The 15,828-nt window shown below is 45.7% G+C and overlaps 1 protein-coding gene across 2 annotated transcripts in view; it reads left to right on the top strand.

Annotated features, from left to right (window-relative positions):
• Window positions 1-15,828, top strand: part of GHR (growth hormone receptor) — a 193,070-nt gene that overhangs the window by 49,107 nt on the left and 128,135 nt on the right. Inside the window, exon 1 of one of the 2 annotated variants that reach the window (XM_084881673.1) lies at window positions 5,878-6,237. The exons of the other annotated variant lie outside the window; for it this stretch is intronic. Within the exon in view, the coding sequence (XP_084737799.1) occupies window positions 6,063-6,237 (175 nt within the window). The 5' untranslated portion in view covers window positions 5,878-6,062. Of the gene's footprint in view, window positions 1-5,877; window positions 6,238-15,828 lie in introns of those variants that run through there. 2 annotated transcript variants of the gene reach the window in all.

The raw sequence follows: 15,828 nt of genomic DNA on the forward strand, positions 1-15,828 counted from the left end.
CTTTATCTCACCATCTATACAGATTACCTATAAAAAAAGAGAATAACCTTTCTGCAATATATTTTACCTCTAACATTCCATGGTATTTTGAACTGAAATATGTTGAGCAAATACCTTAACAGATGCTTCTCCTTCTAATTCTAATACTAATGCTAACAATAAAACCTCAGTGTTGATGAGGGCTTGCTCTGTCCCAGGAGTCGTGACGGGCTTGGCAGTCTTTGTTTTTTACTTATGTGACACACTCAGGGAGAGGGGTAACCTTGTCCTGTTTCCTAGGCTATATTTGGCCTAATTTAATATTTCTAAAGATGGGGTACATTATGGAATTAATTAGTATATTTGATGTGATCATGCTTTTCTTGTTTTCTTTCCCAAAAGCCATTTCAGAGTGAGATAAGGCATCTTTATAACAGATTTATCTGTAAAGCAAGGGAAATGAATACTTTTTCCTATATATTGAATGATAAACATGCCAAAGATTAATGGAGTCACTAAAGCAAAACCAGAATTTGGACTGATATTGGTCTTGTTTTGTCCACTCTAACTTATTTCTTAGGAACAAAGGTTTAAAAAGTTGCTAACAGCCCTAGCTGGTTTGGCTCAATGGATAGAGTGTTGGCCTGCAGATTGAAGGGTCCTGGGTTCGATTCCAGTCAAGGGCACATGCATGGGTTGCAGGCTCAATCCCCAGTAGGGGGTGTGCAGGAGGCAGCCAATCAATGATACTCTACTCTCTTATCATTGACTAGAGGCCCAGTGCACGAGATTCGTGCACTGGGGGTGGGAGCCCTCTCGCTGTCCAGGACCCCTTGCTCCTTAATGTCCGCCTGCAGGAAAGGCAGGAGAGGTTCCTGCCACCACCACTGCACTCGCCAGCCATGAGCCCAGCTTCTGGCTGAGTGGCACTTCCCCTGTGGCATCACAATGACTTCCAGGGGCAGCTCCTGCATTAAGCATCTGCCCCCAGTGGTCAGTGTGCATCATAGCCACCTGTTGTTCCGCCATTCAGTCAATTTGCATATTATGCTTTTATATATAGGACAGGATGTTTCTATATCTCTCTCCCTCTCCCTTCTCTGAAATCAATACAAATATTTAAAAAAAGAATTAAAAGTTGCTAACATACAGTCCTTTGTTGACTTCATTTTTCCAAAGCAAAATATTTTTGATCCATTTTGCTTGGGTGAACTGCAGATTGCCTGTTTATTCTTAACAGGGATACTCTTTGAGTCCTGCTGGCAGGACTTGATAGGCTGTGGATCTTGTGCAAGGTATGTTGACGTCTGTCTGATGTTGCATCATCGGTGCCATTGGTCAGTCTGCAGAATTATTTTCCTCAAGATAAGAACCTTCTGGAGTCATAGATTTTCTTTAGAAATTTCACTCTGACCTGAGTTTACCTGGGAAATTGTGGCAGGTTTTCCCTAGGCTTTTCAGGATCCTGGTTCCTCATAAGGAAATAGGACTGCAGTCTTCAAGGTTGATCATTAAGCACACTCATTGAAAATTAACAGCAGTATTCTTTGACCCCAGTCTTTATAGCCCAACTAATCTTGGGTAAATATAAGATTGCATTACTAATCTTTTGACATTTGGCACAATTTAGCTATCCAACAGGCCCATTGTTGCTGTTGAAATCTTTTTTGAAGTATATTAATACTCTTCTCGTTTCCTCTGAGTTTTATTCTTGGAAGAAAGAATCTCAGGGCCTTTTTTCAAGCTAGGAGACCTTCCCAAACCATCTTATCACTAGCTGGTTAGGATATCAAATCAGCTCTGTCATAAAAATAATTACAGTTCCAGGGTCACCATTAATAGAACAAGATTTCAGCAGTCTTCTGAATGACAGGTGACCACTAGGCTTTGTAAGTGTCCTTTGATTCAGGAAGTGAAAGTTTTATTTGGGGGGTGGGGGAGGGTGAAGGGGGAACGAAGCTATTTGTAGACCAGTTCCCTGATAAGTCATTCTGAAGTTCTCAGAGTAAAGGGCTCTGTTTCTACTTTTAACAAAACATGGTTGTAAGCATATTCACCGGGAATGAAAGAATAGGTGAATGAATGAACGAGTGAATGAACAAACAAATATATTGCACCTATTTGGAATTTTCTTTTTGTTCCTGCAGTTTCAGCACCAATGTGCAGTTGTAAAATTGGTGGAATTCAAAATGATGTCAGTCAGGGTCCTGGCAAGACACAGAGACTAACTTAGAAGGTTTGAGAGACCTTAAGGAAGGGGAGATGTGCAGAAGGGTGGGTGGGGTTAAAGTCACCAACAAGTCATGTTGAGGCACTAGGGAGGCCAGGGGAGGCCGTCACCAGCCCTAGACCTGGGGCAGCAGTGGGAGGAAGTGGTGCTTCTCCAGTTCTGGGAGAGCAGGAGCCACAAGGGGGGACTTGGGCTCCGCCTGACCACAGGGATTGGGGAGAAGTCATCCCTGACCTCTCTTTCAACTTTCTAATCTCCATTGTTCAAACCCACAGGAAGTCAGCCGGAAGGGAGCCTGGAGATTCAGCCATAGCTGTCAAGGTGTGGGGTGTAGGATGGATCTGCCAGGGGAGAAGGGCCAGACAGAGAAGCAGCAGCCCAGAAGGGAAATACTATTTTAGAGCCCCAAAGAATGGTATATGCAAGCTGCCAAAGCAAGCTGCCAAAGAAGAATGGTATATTCTAGGATTGCCAGGCCCTGACCCCATTTGACCTTGAGTTAGCATCCACTTTCTGGAACTTCCTTTCAAACCCACTTGTCATGGCTGCCAGCAGTCAGAATTGCAGGTCTGTTCAGCCTGTTCCATCGCTAAGGTCCCTGTGTGGTGATGGCACTGAGAGGGGTGGTCCTGTGTTCACTGGTGGAGGAAGGTCTAGAGAGAGAGAAAATTGAGAGGGAAATTGTTGAGAATCTCTCTCCAGGAAGCTCAATAACTAGGGATATAAGGAGAGTGGTAGGGAAGCCTAGAGGAGGCATGTGCATGAAATGACTTGCAGATGGTTTCACAGCCACGTGGTTGTGTTTGCTCCCATGGCTTGCCAGCCCCCACGGTTTCCTGGAGCCTCATTTGAGAGCAGGGGTGGTGATCTCTTCATTATAAACATTGAGACTCAAAAGACAGTCACTCTCAGTGTTACTGGGGATATTATACATCTCGCTCATCTCCCAAGGGGAAGTTTGTGTTCAATGTTACTGTGGTTTCACCCACTAGAAAGGGGAAAAGAAACATTATTAAAAGGGGGAACAGATATCACTATGTGATGAAAAGTATGTCTGTAAATCTCATTTGCTGGATGACAGTTGCTTAAAGCCTGTGCTAGGTTAACTCTCCATTCCCAGCTGACAAAACCAAACATCTTTATCACACACCATGTTCCACGGTTCCCGCTATAACAAAATACCACCGGCTAGATGGCTTATACGCAGCAGAAATGTATTGCTCACAGTTCTGGAGGCTGGAAGTTTGAGGTCATGGTTAGGGGACAGCTCTCTTCTGGATCACAGACTTCCCCTTGTGTCCTCACCTGTGGAAGGGGCCAGGGAGCTCTGTGGAGTCACTTTTATAAGGGCACTAATCCCTTTCATGAGGGTGCCAGCCCCATGACCCAGACACCTCCCAAAGGCCCCACCTACCAATACCATCACCTTTGGGTGTCAGGATTTTAACATGTGAATTTGTGGGAAATATACCATTCAAGCCATAACAGTTCGTTATCATATGCTTTTGTGCTTCTCTTGCTTCATCATACTTTAACCTGGCAAAATCCCAACCGAGATTCAACCCAGCTTTCTGCCTACACCATGCCTGTACCTGAGAGCAAAATGACCGTGGAGAGAACACACATGCTGACAGATTTCACTGTAAATTCACAGCCACCACCTCACTGAGCCCTTAGTCATGACTGGCAGTGTGCCCATTGCTCCCTGTTGGTTCACTTTCCTACCCTCCTACTTAACTATTGCACACCTTGTCTTCTTTCCTAAGCCTCTCACACTCACGTCCCACATCCTGCCCCTGTGCAGATAGCCTTTCTTCCAATATTTCTGCAGAACAAAACCAAACCACCCCCGAGGCCATTAGGAGAATCTCCAGCTCCCACCACACCTGCTCATCTCACAGAATAGTGACCACAGTGGCCTTCCTCCTGTTGACAAGGCACTTCTAAGACACAGCTCTCCTGGACACTTGCTTTCCCTCTGGCCTTTATTCAGGATGTTACCCCAGCCATGTTTCTCCTTCCCTCTTGTATTATCTGTTTTCTTTCTCTACTGGATCATTCCCATAATTCCAAAATCAATGCTGTAATCTCCCAATGTGATAAAAACTAAACATTCGGCTATTGACTTTATGTCTTTCTTTAGCCAAGCCTTATTTTTAAAGTTTTTGTTTTGTTTTTTTGTTTGTTTGATGTTTTTTTTAGCAAAACCCCCTGGGAGAGTTGTCTGTGCTCCATTAATTGTGGGATGGCAGTTGGAAACTGGGTTCGGTCACTGGGATGATCCAGGCTGCTAAATTCAGTGGCACAACCTTCACGGCCTGTTTGATCACCGGCCCTTCTTTATTTGGTCTCCAGGACGCCACGCGTACCTGATTTTTTCCCCTCACACCCCACAGGTCTTCCTTGTAAATTCTCGTGCTGTTTTCACTCATCACCCCAACCTTTAACTGTTCGAATGACCCAGGAACCAGGCCTCAGGCCCCCTTTTTCTGTACCCCTTTGCCACCAAAGGCACTCCCTCCTCCCATTCCAGGAACCCAAGCTCGTGTGCTAAGAATTAAACATGAAGTCCACAGGCTCTGTAACCTGTATTCTAGCCCCTGATGGGGTTGCTAGAAAAATCAGTACTTGGTGGGAATTTTAATACATTTGCTGTTGTGGCTTTAAGTAATATTTTATACGCTGAAAACTTCCTGATTAATCTCTTCTGGGTTCTGGACCTGTCTGTTCAGCTCCCCAGTTGAAATCCCCAGCTGAGCTCTATAGTCCCTCAAAACTGACCCTTCAACTCATTGCCCTGAACTGGGTCACCCCTCAGTCATCCCCATCTCAGACAGTGACACCTCCACCCTTTAGTTGCTTAGACTAAAAAGTATTGGGGTCATCTTCACTCCTCTCTTTCTCTCATTTCCCAAAGCCTATTCATGTGAAAATCCTAAGCAGTTCCCATCATTTTCTCTGTGACCTTCCTGGTCCCAGCTGCATCCTCTCACCTGCATGACTGTAAAGGCCCCAGCTGCTCTGTCTCCTCTGCACCTGCCCACCTCCCCATCCACCCTACACCAGTGCACTTCTGCATGTCGCATCACCACCTCCTCTGCTCTGACACCTCGAGTTCTCTCCCCTTGCTCAGTGGCATAAGGCCCTTGGTGATCTGGTCCGCTGAAGTCCCTGACTCCCTTGGCCAGAAGTTCTTGCTATAACACTATGTGTGTGTCTGTAAAACTTGTGTTCTGCAATATGTACTCTACAAACACAGGGTTTATGAGAACACTGAGATTAGAGCAGACTTCACCTACCTTACACAGCTTTAGAACTGCAGGGCACTTGGGAGAGGTGGGGAAGGGGGCACATTTCTGGGGACACAGCTCAGGTGCAGCTGCACATTTTTAATTCTCTTACTTGGAGCTGAAATCTCTGCAGCCTGTGTAGCAGCCGACCTGAGGGCTGTCTCCTTTCTGCTACGGCTGGGTTTCTACTCCTGCTCTTCTGGCTCCTTTTGCCCAAGAAAAACCTTGTTTCTGAGTGATACCCACATCACCCTGCTATTTACCAATAGCCTCTGAGCTAATTGCTGTTCTGAGAGACACATGTAACAGAACAGCCTGTCCTCACTTACTTTCATCTTGGCTCGTTCCCAGATGTGTCAGGCAAGCACCTAGCCTTTCGCCCTGGCTCTTGTCCTCACCAGAGTGCCCTCCCTCCAGAGACCTCCCGGGGGTCTGCATCTCTTTCAGATCCTTATTTGCACTCTTCCTGGCGAGCATGGGCCTCCCCAACAGCCCATCTAAAAGGACAGCTCCCTCGCTGCCGTCCAGACATTCTCTTCTGAGGACACTGAGGATCTTTCTCCATGCTGCTTATCGTCGCCCGGGATAGATTACTCACTTGTTGCCTAACCCACAGCCAGGAGTACATGAGCTCTGTGGAGGCAAGGGTTGGGCGGGTTTGTTTCATTTGCTTCCTCTGTGTTTCTCTGCAATATCTTCTGTGCCGGGAACATGGTCCTGCAACATGCAAAGCATTTGGTAAGTATCTGTGGGATGAGTGAATGAACTCTTAAGTTCTTTAGAATTCATCTGAATTTCCTTCTTACCTGCAGAATGAATAGTCCATCTGCTTTTGTTTCTGTTCTGATTTGGGGTATACGTTTGTGTGTGACAGGACAGTGGCTTTTTCAAACCTGAGTTCCTATGTTCAGACTTGCACGCTGGTTCATGCCTGCCCCACTGGGCTCGTTCAGACTTTCACAGCTTTGATACTTAGTCATTTATTAAAGGGGTGTTCTGGGAAAGTGTCAGATGCAGATTGTGTATGCCTACTTGTACCCCTCTACCAACCTAAGCACTCCTTCTCCCACTGGCCACCCAAGCTCTTGGGCTGCCAATCAAAACTTAATCCACAGGCTTTTCATACCTTGCCTGTGTGCTAGCTGCTCGTAGGTGGCTGGACAATCACCCGTTTATGAGAATTTGAACACATTGCCTTCAGTCTCAATGTCTGGTCATAGAGTAGGTCATCCCGGCACTCCAGAACGGTGGCCCTGCCGCAGGTTTGTGCTGATGCTATAGGGACAGGGACACGGGGAGTAGTTCCCTGTGGTTCTGGGCAAGGCTGCACAAGGGTGGTGACGGGAGCAGTTGGGGGAGGGGAGTTTGATAAGTACAGGCGTTTTTGGTTCCGAGAATGGTGGGGGAATCAACATGCTAAAAGGCACAGAAATGAGCTTGTTACTGGGACCCCAATATTTGACCTGTCCTCCTGGCCCAAAGAAATGCACAAGCTGGGGTTTGCAGTAGAGCAGGAAAAATAGTTTAATTTTGAATTGGCCAACCCAGAAGCAGGGTTACAGATTAGGGCAAAGTCACAGAACACCGTGGGTTAGAGGTTCAGGCTCTTGCTGAGAGCTGATTGGTTGGAGGTGAAACATAACTTAGGTCAGTATGTTCTCTTTAGCTGCAGAGGTCCAGGTGGTGTGACCACTTGTCAGGCCTGGGCTGTTGTCTTCTGCTACCGTGGGTGTTGCTGAGTATAGTGGGGCTGGGAGGGGAGAGGCTAGGTCTCTGAGGGGAGAAAGAATATAAGAAAGGATGGGAGAGACATGGAGATGATTTCTAAAGCTAGGATTAAAAGCTAAATTTAATCAAAGTCATAAGGACCCTTAGTTCCAGATTTGGAGAATCAGTCAGCATAGGCAGGAGGTGCGGAGGAGTGTAGGGTGTAAGCTAGCTGAGGAGAGAGGTGGGCTCATATGCCATAAGAGTTCTAAGTGATATGACTTCCCACTCCTCATCTTTCCCAACCAATCTCAGCCTTCTTGAAACTGTCAGCTGTAAGCTTATGTGGCCTGTGCCAAGTAAATAGAGGGGTGCCTGGCATGTATAGAAAGACCTATTGGTTTCATGAATACATATGTATATATACATGTGGTGTATATGTTCATATATAGGTATACATTTATATGTACATATATATGAATGATCTATCAATATATCAATATTTCGACATTTTCTCTACAACAAACTAATTATGTATCTAAATCCTTGACTAGAAATTCTTACTTTGGTGTCCTGAACTCTTGGCTCTGTGAGATTTTAATAATAATAATAATAATAGGAGAAAGAAGGTTGAATGAGAGAGATCCTTATTTGGGGTCTGTGATGAAAACAATAGCCTGAAGTAAGCCACGTGAGGCTCTCCCATTGACAGGGTGTGTCATTACCACGTCCCTCCACATTTCTGCATCTCAGTAGACTAATGTAGCCAAATTTCAATAAGCAAATGATCTCTAGAGACCAAATGCTTTAACCCCCATGAGTGTACCTCTTTGGTGAGTTTTAAAAACTGTGGAGGGGCAGTTATTTGGAAGGAAAATGTCCATTTAGCCTTTTCAATCATACTTCCCAACACTGGAATTAGAAGCACACAACTTCTTGTGTAAATGCCTTTGTAAATGGTCCCACCTCTGGGCTTCTCCCTCCTAGTGGAGGCCAGCTATCTTTGGCCGCTTCACAGCTCATTAGCAGTCCAGGGGAGAGGAAACAGATGAGATGAAGCTTAAATATGTCACATTGGTTGTTTCTTAGCAGCTCTGATAAAAGGCTTAGCAGCAGGAGGTTAAAACTCTACTAAAGAGGTTTGAGGATTATCTGTGACTCGCTTATGGATGTTACCTTCCTCCTTTCCCCTCGTCTCTTTTTCTCACCATTAAGCATGAGTTGGCTGAAAACATTAATGAGGCCGATATAAAAATATTTTACTATCCTGTAGGTCCTTGAAAAAGTGATTTTATTACTTACAGGAAAATCAAAATAAAATAAGACCTACTTTGCTCGGAATGTTATTTTTCTCAGTCAAAATTGGCAAGCTCTTGAAGACAAGTGGCTAATTATAGTAAAAGATTTGCTCAAGTCAGTGGATGCCTCTGACCTATGTTTTGGATTCTGTAGGCAGGAATTTGGCTGCTTACAGGTGGCTCCTGGTGCAGGTTCCCAGTCCAGATTGTTCTGCAGATCCCCCAGGAGCGAGGGCGCAGCTCTGGATGGGCAGACCCACATTGAGGTTCCACAGTGAGAAGACAAACTCACACTATACTTCTTGGTGGGATCTCCAGTTTTGCTTCTCTGATAATCAGGTCTCTCTTCCCTCCTGCTAGAATTCATGGTCCTCAAAAGCAAGTTTTACCTGGATTTATGCAAACGATCAGTTTTATGTGATGATGGACATAAATGGGTCGAGGTGCACAAAGAAGGAAACTATTCAGAGACATGGGCAAACTGTGAGACCAACATAAGTGGGGGAGCCAGTGGTCGAGGTGCTGGATTTGAGAGCTACAGGTGGAAACTTGGGGCACAGGGTAAGTGAGGCAGGGGCTAAGGCAGGGACTGGACTGGGATCTCTACTGTGGCAATGCTCAAGTCTGGCCCTGGAGCTCTGTCTTGGTGAGGACATTGGTGAAGGTTCACGGTCATTACAGAATGAGAGGGATGGATGGAGAGAAGAGATTATGGAAGATCAATAGCCTTTCAGTCATATGATCCCAGTTCCATTTGATCATGGAGCTACAGAAGGTTTCCTTTATTTAGTCTCCATCACACAAAGGCAAATTGGGCCTTTAAGGACCAGTGAGACACTCCCTGTCCCTGGGAGTTTTTGACATCTCAGAGGAGGCAGACTGATGGGGACAGGGGATGAGGACAGCTAAATCTTAGAGAAAAGAGGCTTTGAGAAGGCAGTCCTCTTTTATCAAGAGCACAGACTGAAGAGTTGGGAAGAGTGCTTAGGCCACAGGGTCATCAAGCATGATGCAGACTTAACCAACATGCAGTCTCTCACACAGGTAGGCACTTAATGCATGTTTGCTAATCACATGTTAGCTGCTACCGTACACCCCCTGCCTCCCCCCCACCCTCCCCATCCTCTGAGCTCATCTCCATAGAAACCTTGAACCTGGTCCCTTGCAGCAAGCCAGGTGACTCTAAGGGAAAAGGATTGCCCATCCAGAAGGCAGCTTTGCCTTCCTGGTGAGAACCGTTCTCTTCTCCGCGTGGTTTACCTTGGCAGCGGCCAGTGTCTCTTTCCTGCAGACGGCTACTGTTTACAGCTGTTATCATGTTTTTCCTTCTCCCTCTTCCGCAAGCGCTCTTCTGTCCTTAACTACCGCCGGTTCACTGGGGAACTGCTTTCTGAGCCTCTGCCTTTTCCTTTTCCATGGGGTCAACGCTGCCATGTCTGTGTCATCTCAGCAGCGTTGGCCCATGTGCCCCGGGTGGCTGCTCAGAGGAGAGGTGTGATGGAGGACGCAGGGGGGGGGGGGAGGCCGGCTTCATGATTTCATGCATCTGGCAGTCAGGCCTCATTAAGGTCCCGGTTCCATTCTGTTGGATTTCATCTGGAACCTGCTGGAACTCAGGCTGGAGCTAACACTCAGTGAATATAAAAACAGTAAGCCAAGAAGTTTGCACTTCTCTCGGCTAGGGCTGTTTGCTTAGCTGGAGCAGGTTTAGTGGGTGGCCCAGCCTTTGCAAACGGTGAAGACAGAATCGAGCTGTAAAAACTTGGGTAAGGGAGGCCAGTAACACTCCTTCCATTTCTTCAGCTTTATCACAGCTTATAAATTAGTTCAGTGGGTGTTGATCTTCTCGGAGCTAGTACGTTAGCCTTCTCCCCATCAAGTTATTTAGTTTAAATCCAGGAGCTGTGCCCACTGAAAGCTCTTCCTGACCCGTGCAGTTAAGGACAATAATGTGTTAATAGAAATGATGACTTTCTTTGGCTTATTTTTGGACTAAGTCCAGAGAATGACTGTAGCCCGGTAGGTTTTTGTTGCTACTTAGTTTTTGCTTATTCATTTGGGTCATTATAACCTTGTTTTTGTCATTGGGCTCCCACCTGAGAGGCAAAAGGCTTGAAGGTAGTGCAGTCAAGACATAGACCTTAATAAATTGCCCCATTACTACCACCTTCAAAGCATTTTACTACAGTGAGAGTTTGTTAGATTTCTCTCAAGCGTACCAAAGATTAAGATTAAATTCTTACATGTCACAGCTATTCTTCTACTTACTGCCTAAAAAAAACAAACAAAACAAAACAAAAACACCAGTTCACCTTTGTCATAAACACCTAAGCCAAAAATCCCTTAAAGAGGCCGTGCAGTGGGTGAGGACTCTGGAGTCTAGACGGGCTACTGGAATTCTGGTTTTGCTGGTTCCCAGCTGTGTGACCTTAAGCTTCAGGGTCCAACAGATGATTGCAGAGCCTCTTCATAGGGTTGTGAAATGAGGTAATGCATTTAAAGAGCTAGAACAGTATCTCCCCTCAGGGGAAGTATGGGAGAAACCGTGAAGGGAAAAGAGACAGGACAGTCCAGGGGTGGAGCATGGGGTGGGGACCATGGGTAGGTGAGAGAAAGAAAGAAGGGAAGTGGAAGAACCTCAAATATAAAATGGCTACCCTTTAATTTTTCCCCAGGAGAGAGAAACAGATGTGCTGATGTGGTTTTGAGAATCCCTAGCATCACCAGCAAAGGATGGGAGCTTGAGTCAAAGCTGAGGTGTGGCCTGGGTGACGTCGGCCAGGACCAGCTGTGTGGTGGACCCTGTGGTCCATGGCTCCCTATCGGCACACGGGACCTTATGGACATGTGTTTGGGGCAAACTTTGAGACCTGATTGTTTGCACTCGATTGCCACAATGTGTAATTAGTTCCTGGTGCTGGCTAAGGCTGTCAGTTTAGCGTTTCTGGCAGAAGAAGCATGGAGTTTAATATTTTAAGGCATCTTTTTCAGGTGGTCTGCCCTGGCTTTTGTTAGAGCACTTAGGGTGGCATGGAGCAGCCAAACCTATTGGTTAACTCATTGGAAGTTTATTACTTCGAAACTCACCTTCGCAATTCACTTTATCAGGCCATAGCTCTCTCCTCCAAGAGTGACACTAAATGTGGGTTTCATATCAGGGGTCTAATTGGAGGGCTAAGAAAATACATGTTGGAAAGATAGTAATAGCTTAAGAATGTTCCTTACATGGAGCTTTCCTTTCTAAAACCTGAACTGAGCTTTCTCAAAACAGTAACTAGAATTTAAAATAAGACTGAACTACTTTGTGAGAAGCTCCAGGTGGGTAGGAAGGCATCTGTGTTGTTTATACCTGTAGTCTTTGGGCCTAAATCCGTGTGCAGCTCAGAGTAGGCACTCACATGCTGAAATGATGAGTATGATATTTAAATTAGCATAGCTGTCCCTTGGGATAATAAGTCAAAGTGTGTGTGTGTGTGTGTGTGTGTGTGTGTGTATGTGTGTACAAATTAGTCGAGGTGCTATAATAGTCACGACCAACTCAGGAGAAGGCTGTGCACACAGATGAGCAGGAGGGGATGTGTGCGTGATGAGGCAAGCCACAGATGGCACAGGCCTGAAACGGCCACACACAGGGGTCATGCCCCAGCTGCTGCTGCGCTGCTGGAGCAGGCCCAGAATGGACATACTGTGGCACGCCAGCTGTCCCAGGTCTGCGTGTGAGCTCCCGATACACCACTCTCAGTGTTCTTGATAACTTGGGTAATAAGAATCCAAGAAGGTGATTAGGGTTTTTCCACCTCACTCCTGGAGGAAAAAATGAAAGTCCGCTGCTGTAGGGGCTAAGAAATGTCATAGCCTGCGTTAGCCAGTTTGGCTCAGTGGATAGAGCCTCGGCTTTTGGACCACAGGGTCCAGATTCAATTCTGATAAAGCTCATGTATCTAGGTTTCAGGCTCCTCCCTGGCCAGGGCTCATGCAGGAGGCAACCAATCGAAGTGTCCCTCTCACATTGATGTTTCTCTCTGTCTTTCCCTCTTTCTTCCACGCTCTCTAAAAATCAATGGAAAAATATCCTCAGGTGAGGATAAAAAGAGAGAAAAAAAAGAAAGAAATGTCATATCCTATGAAAGAGACATCTTGAAAATGCGTAAAGAAAGTTGTCATTTTTTTTCATGGTGAAGGGACTGGAGTCCTTTCATGAAAACACCTTGGCAGCTGGCAGTGGCAGCAGCAGCAGGGTGATGGGGTGGCACCTTCCCCTGATCAGTCTGGTCCTCTCCCGCAGAGGGAGGCCAGACTGCGGCTAAGCTGTCAGTAGGACATCCCCTGAGAGCTCCTGGATTGTGAGAGGGGCAGGCTGGGCTGACCTCCTCCCCCCTGGTACATGATTTTTGTGTACCTGGCCTCCAGTAGAATTCCTATTAAACTAAAACAGAAGTCCTTATGCTCAAAATGGCATTTCTCTCTCTCTCTCTCTCTCTCTTTTTTTTTTTTATGGTCAGGACCCATTTTTGTTTCAATTAAAAAAAAATCATGATATAAAGGAACATAAATATAACATAAATCCTATTATATTGACATTGCCATGTGTTTCTTAGAGGTGTTGTGTATTCAGATCTAAAATGAAGGCAGTATGTGGCCACTCAGAGTAGACATGTGTTTCTCCTTGTTAAAGGGCATATCTTCTGGGCACAGCCATGCTCTCCCACAGCTCGCATGGTTCTCTCAATGCTGTGCCTTATGGCCATGGCAGAATCTAAGGGCTACATGGTCTTGTTTCCTTCCTGATAGTCTTTTTGGCCATTTAGAATGTGACGGATCCACTCACACTGCTAACTGGTTTATTCCCCCAGCTCTCTGTTCTGATCTTATTAGGTTGTTTAGACACTGGAAAGAATGGTTATAATCCTCTCCCTTCACTACCCTCCCTTCTCTTTCTTTCCTTAAAATTGGCCTAATTTACCTAAAATTGGCCTAGGTACATTAATACATTTTATTAATAGCATTAGAAATAATGAAAAGTGTATGTCTGTGCACAGACATATACAGAGAGAGAGAGAGATTGGTGGGGGGTCATTTGACTTGGTGTCATACCAATGCTGAAATTTCTTACTGAACAAGGGTTCCAGATGAGTGTGTAGTAAACAACACTGTCTTCCTGGGATGTGGAGAACACATGCGTCAGAAATTAGGCCTCTTTTTCCCAGTGGGTATGGAAGTCACATGCGAGGGAATGAGGGGACCCTGTAGCCGGGGCTGAGTGAAAAGTAACCCTAGAGAAGCAGGCTCAGGGAAGGGAGAGCTGACGGCACTGTTCTCCTGGCAGACTTGCCGTTTTCCCAGCTTCTCCTGGGCCTCGGGGGCCCCCTCAGGAATGACCAAGTGGAGAGCCCAGCCCAGGGCTCTGAGCTGGCCCTGGATGGCCGTCTTCACCCTCCCAATGGGAGCGGAACATGGCAGGGCCGGCTCCTCCAGGGTGAGTGATCCCAGTGCAGGGCCCGGGGGGTTGGGATCATCACTGGCAACCAGTGGCTGTCTCATCTGCCCACGTGAGAAAAGTGAAGAAGAGGGATCCTCTGGGACTCTGGAAATATAAACCCAAATAGAAAATGAAAACCGAAAAACACACTCCGAGTCCACAAGAGGTGTTAAAACTCTCTGCTGGTCATGTGACTTGTTCTTGGCATTAGGGAGCCGGGGGCCCTTGTGGTCTAATCTGGAAAGAGCCGCTGACTGTGTCACCTTGGCAAATTGGTTGATCTCCCTGGGCTGCGGTGCTCGTCCAGCTGCTGGCCTCACTGAAACCAGATGCTGCCTCTCAGAACAGCCCTCAGTCATAAATAATATCGTATATACTCTGTTCCTGGCAGCGAGGACTGAACTGTTATAACCCCCTGTTTTCACTTCCTTCTAAATTTCTGGAAATTTCTCCTTCGGGCTTGAATTTTTCCATGCTCGTCCTCAGCCCAGAGCTTTTTGGAAAGTGTAAGTGCAGTTTTACGTAGCGGTTCTTCCTGTGTGATGGGAGGAAAGGGGCCGCACATTGTTTTTCAGTTTGTTAAATAAATTTTAGTTTTTCCTGGTCTACCCCAGGAAATTGCTGGGCTGTGATAGTGAAAGTGTTTAGTTCAAAAAATAACCCTGGTGTGCTAAAGAATGCTGCGGAAGACAGTGTTAGGTTCTGAGTGCATCTTCCTGTCTTTGAACAAGACCACACACAAGCAGGACACATAAAAAAGCTCTCGTCCACTTTTAACGACGGCCAAAGAGGACGCCCCACAAATCCGCTCAGTAACCGTTCCAGTCACCAGGAGGCCACACTGGCCACCATCAGTTGTCATAGTTCTTGATCACTTGGTCCCTGCTTTCAGTCCTGGCTCTTAAAGAGACACCATGATCAGGTGCTGGCATTGACCCTGGGCTACATTGGGAATGAAGTTGACTGGGTCTTTCAGGCTCCCTGAAAAAAAGCCTTCTGGTCCTAGCCCGTTTGGCTTGGTGGATAGAGCGTTGGCCTGCAGACTGAAGGATCTCAGGTTCAACTCCATACAAGATCACATATCTTGGTTGAAGGTTTGATCCCTGGCCTTTGCTTGAGGCTCATGTGGGAGGTAACAAATCAATGTGTCTCTCACACATTGATGTTCCTCTCTGTCTCTCCCCTTTCTTTCCACTCTCTCTCAAAATCAATAGGAAAATTTCCTCATGTGAGGATTAGCCAAGAAACAAAACAAAAAACAAAAAAACACACACACAACAAAATAGCCTTCTGTGAGCCCCAAATTAAATCATGTATTTCTTCGTAGCTCTTATAACATGATTAGATACATGTGTGATGACTTAGTTCTACTTCCCTAGGAGGCCAGCAGCTCTGTAATAGCAGGACACATGGCTGTTGTACTCACATGTGGCTGTGGCACTTAGGTAAATACAGAGCATGTCGTAGCAACTCATTGCTGAGTAAATTAAACGGCCCCAAATACAGTGTTCTTGTTGGAATTTAATCATAAATTTGTCCACTCAGATACGGGTATGTGTATTCAGCAAGCCTCATTGAGTAGTATCTACTATATGCCATGCATGGCTTTCCTTGGGCAGATAGTATGGAAGTTCTTAAGGATTCTCTTAAATATATATATATATATATATATATATATATATATATATATATATATATATATATATATATATATTATTGCTATACTTAAAATTGGAATATTGGGTCATTAAAGCCAAAGCCAGTCAAAGGAAATTTATCATTTATTGGACATTTATTACGTACCTGACACTGTGTTAGGTACTAAAAGAGAACTGTTTGCAAGAG

This window comes from Pipistrellus hanaki, assembly GCF_964339955.1.
Source record: "Pipistrellus hanaki genome assembly, chromosome: 4".
NCBI classification, from domain to species: domain Eukaryota; kingdom Metazoa; phylum Chordata; class Mammalia; order Chiroptera; family Vespertilionidae; genus Pipistrellus; species Pipistrellus hanaki.